This window comes from Bufo bufo, chromosome 2 (assembly GCF_905171765.1).
Source record: "Bufo bufo chromosome 2, aBufBuf1.1, whole genome shotgun sequence".
Taxonomy (NCBI): domain Eukaryota; kingdom Metazoa; phylum Chordata; class Amphibia; order Anura; family Bufonidae; genus Bufo; species Bufo bufo.
The window spans coordinates 113,665,171-113,683,537 of NC_053390.1; the positions used below are offsets into that span (position 1 = coordinate 113,665,171).

Below are 18,367 nucleotides of genomic sequence, written 5' to 3' on the forward strand. Positions count from 1 at the left end.
ATTCCCATTTGGTTACATAGTTCAGCTTTAGTGCTGGTTTGGCTGAAAACCACCCCAAACTTGATGATTTCACTACACATTTCACTCACTGTGTGGCCAAGATTGAAATCCACAGCATAAATTGACAGATTTAAAATGTGGACTGCATATCAAGCTATATGGATTTCATTGTAGAAACTTTCCACTGCGTGTGGATGAGATTTTTTCATCTGTAAACGATACAGATTTTCCATCATGTTCTCACACCCTTAGGGCTCAGACATATGGAGAGATAAGTAGCACTACAAAGGGAGAATATGGTGCTGCAGTTATAAATGTATGCCACATACAGTGTATAAGACCACAGGCTCAGACTTTATGCAATAAAAATGTGACGAATTTATGTGACTGCTGCAGTGTCACACAAGCCTTGGCCCTGCCTCAAAGCAGCAAAGTCAAGCTTCTGTACATTGATCTGCTATAGTTGGTAAGGCTACTTTCACACTCGCAACGCATCCGTTCAGATAATACAACCGTCTGCATCCGTTCAGAGCGGATCAGTTTGTATTATCCAAGATGGATCCGTCTTGAACACCATTGAAATTCAATATAGGACGGATCCGTTTTCTATTGTGCCAGATTGTGTCATAGAAAACAGATCCGTCCCCATAGATTTACATTGTGTGTCAGAACGGATCTGTTTGGCTCAGTTATCAGATAAGCAGCGTTTGTGTCCGCCTCCAAAGTGGAATGGAGACTGAAGTGATGCATTCTGGGCAGATCCTTTTCCATTCAGAATGCAAACTGATCCGTTTTGGACCGCTTGTGAGAGCCCTGCACAGATCTCACAAACAGAAAGCCAAAACACCAGTGTGAAAGTATCCTAAGAGTGCAGCATTTTTACAAGGCCAAAAATTGGTGCCTCCAGGACTGCACCTCCACAATGGAAGTTGAATTAAAAGGGTTATCCAGGAACTGATGATGATTACCTATCCTCAGGAGAGGACACCATCACATTGGCAGGGGTCAAAGTACCAGCACCCATATCAATCATCTGTTTCAGGGAGCCCAGCAGCTCTCCCAAGCACAGTGCAGTGTGTAGTGATTGGTATTGCAGCTCAGCACCATTCAGTTTAATGGGGCAAAGTTGCAACTAGGAAGAGGCTGTGGGCCTCATGGAGTGCCTGCTTCTTCTAGCAGCTGATCAGTGGGGGTCCCAGGTGTTGGACTCCCACCAATGTGATATTGAAGACTTATCTAGAGGGTCATTAATATAAAATTCCCAGATAACATTTTTATATCAACTATTCTTAATCTTACGAAACTACTAAAGTTAAGGAAAATGAAAAAAAGCATGAAATAACCACTGAAACCACACCTCACAGTAAAGACTTTATTACATGAAACTGTAAATAAAGTTTTACAATTCAACTTTTTTAGATATGCGCACACAGTTTTTGATGACATTATTTTAAAAGTAAAAATAATTAGTGGATCCAGAGGGAAGAAGTGCAAGTCCTTCCTTTATATTTCCTGTTCCCTTTGAATCCATTTCTGCCTCATTACACGGCCACCACAACTGCATGTGCGTTTCTAGCCTTACAAGATGAAAAGAAAACCTGTTGTGATTGGTACATTATATTTTTCCCAAAATGCAGCTTCCTCCTTCTTGCTTCATGTGTCTAATAATTGGTTTCATGCTCACAGTATCCTACATACAGTGGCTCTGCAGGAATTCCACGCCTGGGAGAAATGCAACCAAAAAATCCAATGTTATAAATAAATTCCGGTTAAACACAATTAGGGTGTATTCACACGACTGAAATTTTTGTAGGCCACAAAATGTCTGTGCACTTTTTTTGCGGACCCGTTGTAATAATGCCCATTTTCCGCAAAACAAACAAGAATAGGACATGCTCTATCTTTTTTGCGGGCCATTCTTTCTGCAACCAATCCGCCAAAAATGTGTACTAGATGTGGACCAAAAATATGCTCATGTGAATGAGGCCTTACACTATGGCCTCATGCACACGACCGTATTTCTGGTCTGCATCCGAGCCGTAGTTTTTGCGGCTCGGGTGCGGACCCATTCACTTCAATCGGGCCGCAAAAGATGCGGACAGCACTCAGATTTAAACATATATATTTAATTTTTTTATATATAATTTTTTTTTAATGATTTTAAATGATCGCATTTTGAGCCTACAAAATCCAATTATTTTTTTTATTCTGAAAAATCATGGATTTTTTTACATCCATTAATTGTTCAGAATTGCTCATTTCTTATGCTGGTCTGCCACCTGCTTGGCAGCTTTAATGCCCTGGGTCTCTCCAGCGAGACCCAGTGCATTAAAATCAATTACCGGCATCCGCATTAGCCGCATAGGATGCCGGTAAGAAGCCCGGAAGCACGAGTGATCACGGCATCTAAATGCTTTAAATACCGCAAACGGCAGTATTGCCGGCCGCAGGTTTCTGCTATTTAAAACAGCGGAGACCCGCCGGCCATGACGCCCCCTGCATGAGCGGGTGGACGTCATGTTTGCCCATCGCTCCAGCACCACACATGTACGGCGCTGGTAGCGAAGGGGTTTAGGACAAGAATAAGCATTTTACACAGTGTGGGACCTGCAGAAGGGGAAAATGTGGGATGCGCATGGCTAGTATCAGTGCAAAAACGAATATGGTTCTGTGCATCAGGCCTAAAAGGAATACCCTTCTGATAAAGTGTCCCTTTAAGCTTTCATTTGCACATAACTAAATACAGCACCCCATATCAATTGTTAAAGAAAAAAATTGTGCCATACTGCATCGGATGCCATATTATGGAGGCATTCTCGGCTAGACGAAAAACTTGGGAAGAATGCCTCCATAATGGCACGTCTGTAGTAACTTTGCAGACTAGGCAAGCTATAGTGCAGGGGTAGGCAACCTCCGGCACTCCAGCTGTTGAGAAACTGCAACTCCCAGCATGCATACTTGCTCTGCTCTTCTAACAACTCACATAGAAATGAATTGAGCATGCTGAGAATTGTAGTTTCACAACAGCTGGACTGCTGAAGGTTGCTGATCCCTGCTATAGTGTATAAAGAACACATGAACAGAATATAGCAAGCGTTAAGTGATTACTGGTTGGCATAATGTGTGAAGTTGCTTGGCATTCCATACCTGACCATACGGCAACGATGCTTGACAAGTCTGGCATAGGCATCCCCCACTGAGGTGACATCTTTGTTACTCCACAGCCTTTCTGCAACTGCGCTGGCTCTGGGCCTACACAACAAGAGCAATATCAATACTGCAAAATTAGTAAATCCAATAGTTGAGTAAATGTGTCATGATGGCAGCTTGGGGATATAATACTAATGATCACTCACAGGATGGCGCAGAATATGACTTACCACAATCTAGGCGTGAGGTTTGAAGCATCCACAAACTCTCCCCATAAACAAGCTTCACCGCCAATCACCAGCTGCTTCTGCTGGGTGGTCCCTGCAGCGACAGGAAATTCATCAGTCTGGACAAGTATGTTCATGCGGCCATGGTACACTACAGCCAAAACTGTATTTTTTTTTTTATGCTAAGGCGTGTGTTGGGCGTGCTGTATTTCTGTTCTGTCACAGGGACAGAAAACCTGAAAGTCTGATGCAACAAGTCCTGATTTTCTCTCGTCACATTCGTAGACGGAATAGAAGACTCATCTACCTTTTTGAAAGCCTAATTTACAGCTAATACAACCGTGTGCGTGAGCTTGGAGAGTCCCAAATGCAATGGTATAGAAGCACTGAGATTTATCATACTGCATCGCATACACTCCATGACCACCCGCAAATCCAATTACAAGGCAGTAACTCCATGAAGAAAAGACATCCTCCAGAGATTCAGTTTTCAGCATATCTTAAACATGAAAATCCCTTATAGAAACCAATCGATACTAATTATAATCATAGCAAATGTTTAATGCTATGAACTAATATAACTCTGCAGTGCCAGGAAAAGGTCTAAGATGGAAGCCAATAAGACCCCTTTACTTGGGCCGACAAATCTGGGCGATTATCGGGAAGGGACATTCCTGATAACTGCCTGTGTAAGCCAGTTTCACATGAGCATGTACAATCTGTGAAACCATGGGATGCTGTATTTCCCAGACCAGAACTCACAGCATGATAATTATAGGAATTCCCTGCCTGACCACAGGTCTACTGAACGGAGATCACATAATGCCCCAAGTAGGAAGGAAGTAATTACAATCTATCGAGTTTGGTCAGAGGAGCAATGTTTGTTCCAGGTAAGGGTGGGCACCATTTCTGAACTTGTGTGAAACTGCCTACTAACAATGTGGATTGATGGAAGACTGCTCAATGATCCTGGTGGCTCCTTGAAGCAGCAGGACACCACACAGTCACCTTATCTCCTTCCATACTTGACAAAAATAGAATGGACAGCTGTGAATTATTCAGACTGCGGGTTATCGTCGTACAACCATATAAATCTTTCAGTCACAATTCACATGGGGCTAAACATAGACCTTAATTTGCAAAAACGTGTCCCAGTTTCCCCCCCCCAACTTCACATGGTTTGTATAGCAGAACCTCAAAATTTATGAGCAAAACTTATGGAGAACAAGTAGCTGCCTGCTCCTCAACCAATGGATTTCTACAATGCTGTCACATGCAGATTTATTGGAGGTAAAGCAGCCCCAGAACACACCATTAAAATTTGTTGGCTCAACCCCATAGGCTGCGATCCAGTCCTGACCATAGGAAATGCGGTTTAGGTACCAGGGATCTGAAACCCGGCGGCCGTAGCAGCCGCCATCTCCTGTTGATAATCTTTTTCCTTCCAAACTTCAACAATGGTGTCTGGTTTCAACTGGGGGATTTAAACACTTATTTAATAGAGTGCACCACTGTATATTACACCTGCAAAGAGAGCAAGACTGCACACATCATTAAAGGTCACAACAGCCCCAAGAAAGTCCTCGGTCAGAGACACAATATAAAATCTTTCAAAAGGAGGATGCACAGAAGCCATCACTTTTGCAGAATACTTTGCAGGTGGAATAGAAAGGAAGCCCTGGTTGTGGCTGCTGAGGACCTAAACTACAGGAGTGCTACTGGGAAATAATATATTCTAAAACGACAATTCAAAGATGGCGGCAAGGCCATGAGAAGCACGTATCCAAGCAGTGGCGCAAGAACAGCCAGATATTTTAAAGCAAAGGTGACCTCTGACAAAATGGATTTAAACCTGCAACACGACACACTGCATACATCATTAAATCGACCAATGCAGTTATCTAGTCCTCTAGTATGTTATAGTTACAGGAGGCACGGCTGCCAGTAATGTTTTCGTTACACGTAGATACGGATATAAATCAATGGGGTCCAACTGTTGCTGCCGGTGTCCACTGTGCGATAGATCCGCCACTGCATTGTGGTGTTTGTTTACGACGGTGACCACAATAAAGATGTGAACACAGCCATACCTGCCAAAAGGGAATATTGTGACGTGGCTTATTCTAAACAAAGCTATATTTCAGTCATTGGGGCCTGGCAAATAGTTATAGGGTGAATATAAGCCAGTACACCATCCGACCCGGATTCAGGATCGCTGAACCTTCAAGTCAATGTTCACTTTTTAATACCCAGTGTTAAAGTGTGCTTGTGTGGATTTAACTAAGGGGTCTCAAGCACACGGCCCCCGATGCACTTTCTTTTGGCCCGCGAGACCTCAAGGGATGGGGTGCACCTTGAACTAATGAGTGCTTCCATTGTGGGAGCGCTCATTAGTACATAATAGAAGATCCAGGAAGCCGTGAGTAAAGCACCGCTAGTTCTGTGCTGGCATTACTCATCGCTCCCTGGACCTTTTCACCCCATGCCCTGGCAGTTCACAGGTTCAACATGTAGTGCACACCACTTGATATTGTGTGAAATGTAGCAGTGCCGCGCTGAAGAGTCAGAGTGGTGGCGGCGCCCAGAGGAGGAGAGGAGACGAGACTGTCTTTGCTGTGATGTCTGCATTTAAGGGACAGAGGGGTTGGGTGGGGGGTTATAAGGGGTCAGCGGTTTGTCTGTATACATTTGTGGTGTAATCATGGGTCTGTATAAATTTGGAGTTTGATATGTATGTGTTTGTGGGCTGAACTGGGGTCTGTATTAATTTAAGGGTCTGGTCTGGGAGACTGTTAGAAGGTGCTGTCCAGCCATTCGGAATTTACTTTTGAAAACTGACTAGAATGCGACAAAATAAATAGCGATGCCTCTCTCATCCCACAAGGGGAGTTCTTGGAATTATTCCTGGGCGTATTCAGCTGAGGTGAGGCTCTGGGGCAGAGTGACGTGTGTATTGTATTTGAAATGCATTCGACTCGTCAACTGGATTTTATGTGCGGCCCCTATATCAAGCAGAGTTTGAGAGCCCCGTCATAGTGGAAGCTGTGCTCATGGTTACATAATAATTATGAAAATACCTAAATATTACTTTGTTATAAAATTCCCAAATAGCTTTTATTACTTATAATGGCTTGTTTTAAGTAGGGGGCATTCATGGGAAATACAATGGCCGCTGCCTTATCAGCACAGACAAAACTCTTCTTATTTTTACAGCTGGATGGGTTACTTCAAAGTAGCGAGCTGCCTCCACACTCCTCATTGCCCTCATGTCATAAATGAAGAGCCTACATACAGCTGATAGCGTCTTCAGCTCAGCTGTGTGTAGGAATGAGTAAAGTGAAAGTGCAGACAGGACGGCTGAGTGCTGCACATTAGTCATACCCACACCTGTCTGTACTGTCTGCACTGTCACTTTGCTCGTTCCTACACAGCTGCGCTGAAGAGGTTATCAGGTCTATGCTGGACTGCAATTCATGACAGTGAGAGCAGCGAAGAGAGGTGGCAACTCTGACGTAACCTGTCCAGCTGTGATATATATATATATTATATAAATCTCAGGATTCTCACCATTCACAATAGGAGATATCAAAGCTTGATCTACTCCCTCCTGACCTCTGCACAGGTCACAGAGCATGCCTAGAAAACTCTCCCATAGAAGTCAATGGGGTCAACGCCTGTTCATTGTGTCTCTGGCCTATGTGGCTGCTCTCAAATAAGTATTGACATATTTGGGCCCCGTTGCCAGTGTGAAAACTACATAATTTTAGGTTTGGTTTTTTTAATGGATAATTACATGGAAAAGTTTTGTTTTTTACCTAAAAACTTGAATAAAGGGAGAAGGTTAATTATTAGCTTTAAAGGGTAACAGTCATGTTTTCATAAAAAAAAAAAAATTTGTAAAAAAAAAAAATATATATAGATAAAAAACTATTTTAGCATAAGTTACTGCTGCAGCATCATTATGCATAAAGCAATCTTTAGTTTCTTCACATACCACTGTTTTCTTTGAGGTTTTTCCCTTAGTTACAGCCGTTTAAACATTTACAACATGAGGACCTTCTCAAGATGGCTCCTCTGCCAGTTCTGAGGCCAAAACTGCTTTCCCTCACTTCCCATACACACTTGCTGTAGCCAGCCAATCAGATTGGATTACTGAGAGACACGCCTCCTCACTCTGAAGCCTAATGCAGGCATGCAGTGTGAAGGACCACCCCTCCGTCTTCCTGTCTTCTTAGCCGGAGACAGACAAGCCTTAGCAACTGTCTTAAGGGAGCAGTGGAAAGGGACAGAGGACATTAATGAAAGCCGTTATTATAAGGTAATTACAGATCTTTTGGCAATCATTGACAGACTAACTCAGGTATACATGCCTAGCTTTAATAAACTAGCAAATAAAAAAAATGACAGTTACCCTTTAAGGCTGGTAACCTTTGTGGCTTGAGTACAAGTGAAAAACTCAAGAACGGGAAGTTTGTTAAAAAGTAAACCAAAATTTATCAATTACAATATTAAATGTTAAAAAGTTAACAAACCATTAAACGTTAGCGGCTCAACTCTGTAGTATTTCTGCCAGTCCTGGCCATAGCTAACATAATCTAGGTACCAGGGGGCTGAGAGGATAGCAGACAAGCCCACATCTGTCACCTTGTACAATTCGTCCTCATAGTTTTCTGCCTTATACACCTCCACTATAGTGTCAGGGTAAATCTGTAAAGATTGCAATAGATAAGGGTTTAATAGAAATGTGTAGGCTCGAGTGTAATTATCACACGTCTTTACAAGAGTGACACCCGAAACAGGCTGGGACCACAAACGGTTTGTAGAACGAGAGCTGCCACCCACAGGTACAGGATGTAATCCCCATCCTCGTAATGGGACATATCAGTAATAAATGTTGTGCTACAATGGTATACAAGTCTGTAAGTAGCCCCCGTGTACATTAACCCCACCTGTGTTTTTCCTGGACTATAGTATGAAAAAAGTTGCCATCTGTCACTGTATTATGGGGACTTTGTAGTTTTATAAAGCCTGGAGGGTCTTCAGTTGGCCATTACTGCCCAGATCAACAACTAACGCCATAATTTCTCGCCCATATTCCTTGGGGGACAAAGGAAACCATGGGTATAGCTCTGCTCCCTAGGAGGCGTGACAACTAAGTGAAAGCTGTAAGCCCCCTCCTCCATCAGCTATACCCCTTCAGCCTGGAGAAGAGACTGCCAGTTTTTGCTTAGTGTCCAAGGAGGCAAGACACCCCCTGCTTATGCAGGGTTGTTTTCCTATGATTTTTTATTTTTGCGTTATTTGTTGTTTTTAATTCGATTTTTTTCTACCTACAGGGACAACAGAGGCGCATTAGACCCCTCTGTTTCTCCCGGGGTTGAGTTGAGCCAGTGCCCCGGTAATTCCGCCCACTGCCGCCTCCCCCACAGAAGACAAGGTGGACCAGGGCAGCCTCGCTCCCCTGCGTCCCGCCAGCTCAGGGTCGCCCGCACGCCAAGTCCCTCCCCCGGTTTCCTGGCCACTGCGGTGCCAGGAGCTGAAGGGGCGACCCTGCTGGACGGATTGAGGGTGAAGACAGCGGATGGTGAGAGTGGCTGCTCCCAGCCTCCCCTTTCCCTCCCTCCCACCGCTGCTTACGTCCCCATGGCCATGGCCACTGCTACATGCACACTGCTACAGCCATTCCCACCACCCCTCCCGAGCCCCCCCCCCTCTTACCGGGCAATGTTGGAGCGGAGTTTTATCTGGGCACAGAGACGCTGCCTTACAGGGGACGGCTGCAGGCAAGCAAACCGTCTGCCAATTCGCAGGTTGAAGCAAGGCGCGGCGGGGGTGCGGGGGCCGCTTAAATGGTGTGACAAGCGCCATTTCATGGCCGGCACTTCTTCACTTGGGGGGGTTAAAAATCATTTTGCCGCGCACGCGCGCGGCTCTGATTCAGAGCGGCAGAGGGGGGGCGGAGCTTCCTACATGCGCTCCGCTACTTCCGGGTTCATCGCACAGTGCTAGCGTGGAATCCTCTCTGCAGTGCGATCCGAAGCCGGTGCTTGCTGCCTCTCCTCACAGCCTCCTCAGTCTGTTCCCCTTACCGCTGCCGCTTGCATCATCCGGGTCTGGTAGGACTTTTAACCCCCTCCGTGCCACAGTACTGTCGCTTGGGTGTTATCCCCGTTCCCTTTTCTTTGGGGTCTCCCACTTCAAGTGCAACATCTTGTTCCACCATGTCAGACCCTTCTGCAGGCCGCCAAGCCTTGGTACCATGCCTGTACGGCTTGTAGGGAACCCTTTTCCGGGGGCAGTCTGATCCGCACTGTACTGCATGCCGGGCTCCACCGCAGCCTCAGTCGCCCGCCTGTGTCGCTCCCTGCTGCCTCTGACCCGCCTGACTGGGCTAGATCCCTGTCCCAGGCCGTGGAAAGCCCTCACTCATGGTCGTGGCCGCCTAATAGACAGGCCACCTACCCCGCAGGACGCCTCACTGATTTGTCGCGCCCTCCGGGTCCACTGCTTCTGCCGCTGCAGAGGGTTCACTCCCTCTTAGTGACCCCTCCCGAGCTAGGCACTCTCAGAAGCGTATTAGAGTAGACGAGCCTCCCTCCTCGGATGCCTCCCTCTCCCCGCCACGCGAGCGCACCCAGACGAGCCTCTCATCTCCAAAGGATTCGCTCTCTGAAGGTGAATTGGCGGTTTCAGATTTGGAAATGGGACTCGGCCCTGCCGTCCAAGCTAGCCTCAGCGATGGGTCAACTCATCTCGGATATTCGTGGACACCTTTAAGGTGCAGGATGATCCCCCTAGCTCGGACGCAGCTAGCGTCTCCTTTATCAGACCCAGGCAGGTCTTCAAAAGTCTTTCCAATCCACTCTGATTTCTCCTCTGTGGTGTCTAAGGCTTGGGATCGCCCGGGACGCCCGTTTTGTCAACCCCAAGAAGCTGGACATTTGCTATCCCTTTCCAGCCGATGTCGTGGCCACATGGTCTTTCCCCACCCAAGGTGACCCCCCTGTGGCCCGGCTGTCAAAGAACACGGCCATCCCTGTTCCTGACGGGTACTCTCTTCAGTCAGCGGAGGACCGTCGCATGGAGACCCATTCCAAGGGCATTTTTTTGCTGCCTCCGGTTCTGCTCTCAGACGGTTTTTGCCTCTGCTTGGGCAGGGAAAGCAATCTCTGCTTGGGGTGCGCAGCTGGAACAGGAGTTGGACTCGGACGTCCCCATCCAGGACCTACGTTCCTTGGCCCAGCTTATTATTCGGGCCGGGAATTTTGTTTGTGAGGCCTCCCTTGATGCGGGAGCCCTTATTGCAACGCTCCTCCGCCCTGGGCAGTTTCCGTCAGGAGGGAGCTCTGGCTGAAGGTTTGGATAGCGGACGCTGCCTCCAAACGTTCCTTGGCGGGGCTACCGTTTGCGGGTTCCCGCCTTTTTCGGGGTCCGCCTAGACGAACTTATTTCGGAGGCCACGGGTGGTAAAAGCACCCATCTTCCTCAACCCCAAGCCAGGGGCGCCCCCCGCGGACGCCCTGGTGCGTCTCGTTTTCGGTCCTCCCCGCAGGGCCTCTGGGGCTCCCACCACAGCTGCCGCTTCGGCTCCTCCCCAGGACAAGCATAGGAAGCCGTTTTTTCGGGCGCAGCCCTCCTGGCGCAAGCCGCAGGCTGCCCGCACACCCGCAGCAAAGCAATCCTCGTCGTCCGCACCATGATCCGCGCCCGTAAGCCGTCCTCTTCTAGGATCTATTATAGGACCTGGAGAGCCTATTTGGGGTTCTGTGCCGATCTGGGGATTCCTCCGCTCTCCGCTTTTCTCTCCCACCGTTTTGTCCTTCCTGCAGAGCGGACTTGCCCAAGGTCTGGGTCTTAGTTCTTTGAAGGGTCAGGTGTCTGCGCTGTCCATTTTGTTTCAGCGCCCACTGGCCCCCTTGGTCCTGTCAAGACCTTCCTTCAGGGCGTGGCTCACGCGGTTCCCCCGTACCGCCCTCCGGTACCGCCCTGGGACCTGAACCTGGTTCTCTCAGCGCTCCAGGCTTCTCCTTTCGAGCCTCTGCGGACGGTTTCCTTGCAACTTCTGTCCTGCAAGGTTATTTTCCTTGTGGCCGTCACCTCTCTTCGGAGGGTGTCCGAATTGGCTGCACTCTCCTGTCTGGAACCTTTCCTAGTGTTCCACCAAGACAAGGTGGTCCTTCGTCCGGTCCCTTCCTAAGGTGGTCTCCGTCTTTCATCTGAACGAGGACATCGTTCTCCCCTCTTTGTGTCCTTCCCCTTCCCACCCCCGGGAGAGGGAGCTTCATCGCCTGGACGTTGTCAGGGCGCTCAAGGTTTACCTGGAGGTAACCAGCTCTTTCAGGCGTACTGACTCGCTCTTTGTGGTTCCGGAGGGGTCGCGCAGAGGGATGGCGGCATCCAAAGTTGCTATCGCCCGTTTTGTCAAGATGGCTGTTACTGAGGCTTATCTCGCCAAGGGCAAGGTTCCGCCCCTCGGTGTTACCGCTCACTTCCACTAGAGCGGTCGGGGCTTCCTGGGCTCAGAGGAATCGGGCTTCTACGGAGCAGATTTGCAAGAGCGGCCACTTGGTCCTCCTTGCACACCTTCACCAAGTTCTACAGGGTGCATACTCATGCGTCGGCTGACGCTGCTTTAGGCCGTCTGGTGTTGCAGGCGGCAGTTGATTGATGCCTCCGGTGTTGGTCTAGTTTGTTCTGGTCCCTCCCTTCTGGGACTGCTCTGGAACGTCCCATGGTTTCCTGTGTCCCCCAAGGAATATGGGCGAGAAAAGGAGACTTTTGTATTACTTACCAGTAAAGTCTCTTTCTCGCTCTTCCTTGGGGGACACAGCACCCGCCCTTCATTTGGGTTACAGTTGTGGTTCCGGCTTGGTTGCCCCCGTTGGGGCTTGACGGTTCTTTTTTCCGGTTGGTGGTTATCTTTCACTACTTGGACACGCAACTGGCAGTCTCTTCTCCAGGCTGAAGGGTATAGCTGATGGAGGAGGGGCTTACAGCTTTCACTTAGTGTCACGCCTCCTAGGGAGCAGAGCTATACCCATGGTTTCCTGTGTCCCCCAAGGAAGAGCGAGAAAGAGACTTTACTGGTAAGTAATACAAAAGTCTCCTTTTCTAAATGCCTCAATGTAGTCCGGTCCTTACAATGAATGGGTCCTGTACCCCCTGGGGCATCAGTTGTGCAATGGCTGGTCTGACCTCAATCTCCTGGACTGCTTCATAAAAATCTGTTCAGATCAGTCAACTGTGCAATTTTTTTTCCATAAGAGGGGAAGAAACCACTGCCAGATTACTTTTGCTGGGACACCAACGCTGGCCATACACTTTAGATACCAGTCAGCCAAATGCTTGTTTGATGGACAGCTATTCCTCCAATACACATGCATGCACTATGCTGAACACACATGTGTTTCTAGGGAGAGGGGAGAATAGCTGCTGCCAGAGAGGTCCTCTTCCTATTAGGGTGCATTCACATGACCGTATCAATTATGTGGTCCGCAAATTGCAGATCTTAAAAATACGGAGGCAGTACATGAGCCTCCCACAGTTCACAAGCCCCATTGGAAAAACAAAAATGCCTATTCCGGTCCGCAAAGTGGACAATGGAACACGTTCTATAATTTGCGGCTCGGCCACACGGATGCGGAAAGCACAAGGACGACATGTGCCATCTGTACAGTTGTACATTAGTCGGTCAACAATTGCAGCAGGATCAGCCAGCAGCTATGGCCATGGGCAGCTTTATCAGATGGCTACACGACCACTATTTCATGTGCTGACCGATCATGACGCAAGCATGGGACAGAAATATCATCAATTCAGAGGTGGTATTTTACGGATAGGTGTTAAGAATAAGCAAGCAGCAGTATTTGTGGTTTTCTGATGATTATTTTAGAATGATAATATTTCTCATGATTGTCCTTCACGTCTGTGAATAGAGGACATTGGTAGATCAATCAGCAGCCACTAAGGATGGATACAGGTAACCCCAGAGAGGAACGTCAATAGAAAGCACAAATACACATACATGCATGACATACAGTGAGACCTCTCCGAGATGACCACCCAAAACTGCACCGAATTTCTTCTGGAAAGTGGTCTTCTAAACAAAGATGTCTAGTATCCATGATACATGGCAGAACAAAAAATCTGTGGCAGGAAATTTGGTCTGGATAAAGAGGCGATCTGAGGGAGATGTTTCACTGTATGTGCTAAGTGTGTGATCGGAGGAAGGCGGAAACACCCGGAGAAAAGAGGACGTCCAGCTCCACTACAACACATCCCACTCCATAGAGGAACATACCTGGTCATCATTATCAAATACCTCTTGCCAGACCATGTAGCCCTTCTTGGACTCTGACACTATGTTCAATATTCTGTAATAAAGTTAAGTTACAGGCAGTTAGTCACGGGTACAGGCAGAGGCCCTACCCAGAAGGAGCGGATCAGTCTAAGACAACAATATGGAGTGATGAAGAACACCACAATCACGTGTCATTCTATCTGAATGGTTTCATAATTGCAGGAAATCAGTATGTGTGGGTCACTCGAGGACAGAATCGTACGGTTTCCGTTTCATCCAGCCAGAACAAAAAAAAGATTAGGCAAGCTAGATTTAAACATGTTCAGTCCTTCTATCTCCTCAATACCTTATGTCAAGGGACAGTTAACAGGCCTCCATATGCAGGAGGTCATAGCCAATCACGCTTTTAGAAACAAACGTTTCTCTCATGTATGGCCAGCATTGCCCCTTTGCACACCTTGTCATACATCTAGCCGTGTTAACATCAGTCCGGGCCATAAAATGCACCAGAACTTTAATAAAAATATATATCATTTTGAGATCTCAAATTTTTTGATCAGTGTGGGTCAGAGTTGCGAGACCCCCGCCAACGGCTAAAACAAGAAGGTAATGATCACACAGGGCAGCGACAAGCGCTGTCCATTACCATGTTGGCAGAGCTACACCCAAACAGCTGATCAGCAGGGCTGTAGGGCGTCACACCTCCACTGATCAGGTAGTGATGTCCATTCCTGAAGACAGACCACCGCCAAAAAAGATAAAATAACCAAATATATGTATATTTCTTTACTATTAAATCATTTTTATTTGATAATGATTAAAAAAAATGATTGTATTTTTTCTTTTCGCACTGCTATTTTATTGTAATCTCCTGTCCGACAGGCCATAGGACACTACAGTACAGCCTCTGCATGTGAAATGCACAGACCTCTGTAGGGCATACCTAACAGGGCAGGGGCTTATACAAGAAACTCTGGGGGATCTTGTTAGACCCTAGGCTGAACGTATGCCTCTGCTGCCCGCTTTCCTATGTCAGCACCATCATCTGCACTGATCACAGGGTAGAAAGGGGTTAAACAGCCAGAAGTTAAGTCTTCTTCATTTATGGCTGTTAGTGCTGGAGATGGCCGTCAGTCACAGGTGTCCTCCAGCAGATGTTTGCAAGGGCAATGCGCAACACAAGATGGTGTTTCCTGCAACGTATGTGTATGCGACAATGCAGGAAGGGGGTTAAATTAAAGCGCCATGCCATACATGTACATTATGAGATTGTATATCAGCAACCTGGATAAGGGAAATTCCTGTTCCCAGGTGCTTAACCCTTTAGATGCTGAGGTTAATAGCCCAACTCAACCTCTCTCCATCAACTTCTTTGACAGACCTAATTTCTGAGCCATTAGACATTTGGGTTGGGAAACTGCAAGGTTTATTTTGTCCGTGGCGGATATATATCCACATTACACAATTCGCGTTACCCTTTAAACCGCTCTGCTTTGTTATTTGGGCACAGGCAATCACAGCCACTCAATACATTGATGTTTCATCAGCGCCATCACCCCGATCAGAAGGTGTAGTGAAGAGCAGAGGTGCAGGGAGCAAATGGACTAACAACCCAAGGACAGCACAAGAAAATAAATAAAAATTACTTACTTTTGAACATAGTAAGATTCTAGTTTACAGTAATCTGTGCCAAAGCCATGTTCACTCATGAACTTCGTGATATCAGGATTGGATTTCCTGCAGAGAATAAAGGCATAAAGTAATATTGTATTTTATTACCCTCAACAGGACTGTCTGTACTGGGACGTAATTGTATACAAAGAGCTGCAACTGGTGGTTAGAACCCAAGAGTTAAAAGGGGTTTTCCGGGTTCAGGGCTGAAACTGGATAGAAGCCGCTTTTTATTCCCGGACTACATATAAGTGGAGCATCGGACATTTCCTTGCATCACGCAGCGCAAGACTCTGCTTTGTGCCGCAGACTTCAACCTAGCAGTGAGCCCGGTGAAGTCACCGGCACAGAAGGTGGTTTAGTGTAGTAGCATAGTACCCACCTCCAAAACAGCCTCCAGGAACGCTGTAAACCAGCCATCTGTGTTGGGGACATCACCAGGCTCACTGACATAGTGATGAATTAAACTACTGCCATCCTGAGGCAACAGGAGTAGGAGGGCTGAATGTGGCAGCTGGTGCTGGCCAACACAGAGGGGCAGCTTCTGAGGAGGTATTTGGGGCTGCAGTCTTTGGTTCTGCTGGGGTGGTATTTTGTGCCGCAATATGGAATTGCTAGCCTGCCTACTTGTGTTGGCCCTGCTTTCTGTCAATTTGGATCCACCTACCTCATGGAGCCATTTAGTTTTTTTCTAGGGCCACTTTCAGTTCCCTATCCACCCCTGTGGAAGGTCGACTGCTTCTGCTTAGCACAGGGGATCACTTAGATATATCTTTGTTGAGCAGGGCTTGTCAGCAACATTTAGACAGATTATAGTCTGTAACAAAGCGGGTATAACTTGTACCAAAAATGCACCACTTTAGGACCACCAGATATACACCATACCTCTAATGGTTGTATAAATGCCAAAACAGGTAGGAGGAAGTCTGGCACTACGTGGTTATATAGCTGGGTACAAGGCACCACCCTCATCAGCACTTTGTAAGAGGTTCTATAATGGAAACTTCTTTAAAGCGGTTGGCCAATCACTAGGATCTGCCAATGTCAGATAGATACGGGACCCACGCCTTATTTCAGGAATGGGGCCTACAAAGTGAAGGGCAGCACACTTCTATAGAAGTTCACTTCTAAAAGTTCCAAAAAGAACAGAGCCAGAGTGCACAGCTATTTCCGGAACTTCCATAGAGAGAGAGCAATCACGGCCAACTCTCCATTCTGTTCTAGAGAGATAGGTCCCAGAGGTAGGAGCTGTAATGTGCGAGATAGGATAAACCCTTTAAAAATAGTTTTTTTTTCCTTTTTGTTTTGCATTCTTAGAGCCTTAACTTTTCAAATTTTTCTATAGCTGTATCGGGCTTGCTTGTTTTTTCACAGGATGAGCTGTAATTTTGAAGTACATATCATTTTACTAACCTTTTCTGAGGGGTGTGAGGGAGGAATGGAAAAAAAAATATGCGGTGTAACATTATTATACACACACACAATATATATATATATATATATATATATATATATATATTCACATAATAAACTTACCAACAAGAGAAATCTACTTCATCCCCTCCTAGATGGATATACTTATCAGGAAATACCAAATTGAGCTCATAAAACAAATCCTGTATAAATTTGTAAGTCTCATTTTTAATGGGATTTATAGGCCCAAATGTTCCACTGGGTTGCCCATCCTGGTAGCATGGTGTCAAAAGATCTTTCTGCCCTATAAAGCAAGAATACAACTATAAATCTTCTCAATCACCTGTTGATCTACAGAGGATGTGCATTTAGAAGTGTGCCGAAATGGCTATTCCATAAGTATAAACTAGAGGAATAGAGATCAATGTATCGTAAGCTAAAAGCTAATGGAACAGGGTCCTGGAAATGATCAAAACTCAGATGTCAAATTGCCACCAATTGTTTTAAATATTTGAATATGTCCTAGCACTGGTGCCTAGCAGCGCTGGGGTCCTAGGTTCGAATCCAACCAAGGACAACATCTGCATGGAGTTTGTATGTTCTCCCCGTGTTTGTGTGGCTTTCCTCCGGTTTCCTCCCACACTCCGAAGACATACTGATAAGGAACTTAGATTGTGAGCCTGATGCTAATGTCTGTAAAGCGCTGCGGAATATAGTAGTGCCATAAGTGTAATAAAATATTAAGGAAAATGGAATTGAAGGGGTTGCTTGCGACGCAAGGGTCTCCACGCAGTACAACGATGGCCAATGGATTTCAAAAGGACAATGTGTGATGGTTCATCTATAAAAAAAAAAGCGAGTAACAACCAGTAACAACCTGCATCTCCCTCCTCCCAAGTTTCAGAAACGTACACTAAAGTTAATTGCGTAAAGTAAACTGAGCCAGTAGAGTGCATGCTGAAGTAGCACCAAAAACACTTACCTTTACCCCATGAATCCGCATGTCCTGGAGTGTCAAACTCTGGTACGACTCTAATGCCTCTGAAGCGGGCATATTCAATCACCAGGTTAACATCAGTGGGAGTGTAAATATGTGTCAACGGATGGTAAGCTCCCTGAAAAGCAGCAAAAATACAGAACTCAACACTACATGTGATTTTAGGGCTTACTCACATTGTGGGCCAAAAAAAAAAAAAAAAAAAAAAAAAAACCACACACAACTCAATGAATCGATACCACACACACAGAAGAGCTGGCAGTTTCAGTATTACAGGTTTAGGCCTCAAGCAGACGACCGTTGCCGTATTGCGTCCCGGAACAGAGGCATGGAACCCCACGGAAGCACCGCAGCGCAAAAAAATAGTGCATGCACTACTTTTTTGCGGTGTGGACTGTCGGATGCGGATCACGGACCCCATTCAAGTGAATGGGTCAGAGTCTGCCCTATGTTCGGTGCCCGTGCATTGCAGGACCGCAACCTGCAATCCGCAGCACGGGCCCCAACGACACACGTTCATAAGGCCTTAGGCAAAGTGCTGGATGTCCTTAAAGAGACCACTCCTATGTGGAGACTTCTTGGCAATGCTCCATAGGAATGGAAAGGGAA

At 46.6% G+C, this 18,367-nt stretch overlaps 1 protein-coding gene across 2 annotated transcripts in view; it reads right to left on the reverse strand.

Moving 5' to 3' along the window:
- Positions 1–1,356: 1,356 nt before the first annotated feature.
- LOC120992453 (beta-hexosaminidase subunit beta-like) overlaps positions 1,357–18,367 on the reverse strand; it is a 49,646-nt gene continuing 32,635 nt past the window's right edge. Inside the window, exons 7-14 of one of the 2 annotated variants that reach the window (XM_040421445.1) lie at positions 17,744–17,876; positions 16,885–17,065; positions 15,328–15,414; positions 13,678–13,750; positions 7,910–8,084; positions 3,381–3,471; positions 3,148–3,252; positions 1,357–1,722 (exon numbers count right to left, since the gene is read on the reverse strand). In XM_040421445.1, coding sequence (XP_040277379.1) covers positions 1,662–1,722; positions 3,148–3,252; positions 3,381–3,471; positions 7,910–8,084; positions 13,678–13,750; positions 15,328–15,414; positions 16,885–17,065; positions 17,744–17,876 — 906 coding nt within the window. In that variant the 3' untranslated portion in view covers positions 1,357–1,661. Of the gene's footprint in view, positions 1,723–3,147; positions 3,253–3,380; positions 3,472–4,689; positions 4,852–7,909; positions 8,085–13,677; positions 13,751–15,327; positions 15,415–16,884; positions 17,066–17,743; positions 17,877–18,367 lie in introns of those variants that run through there. The other variant, XR_005776979.1, reaches the window with a different exon arrangement.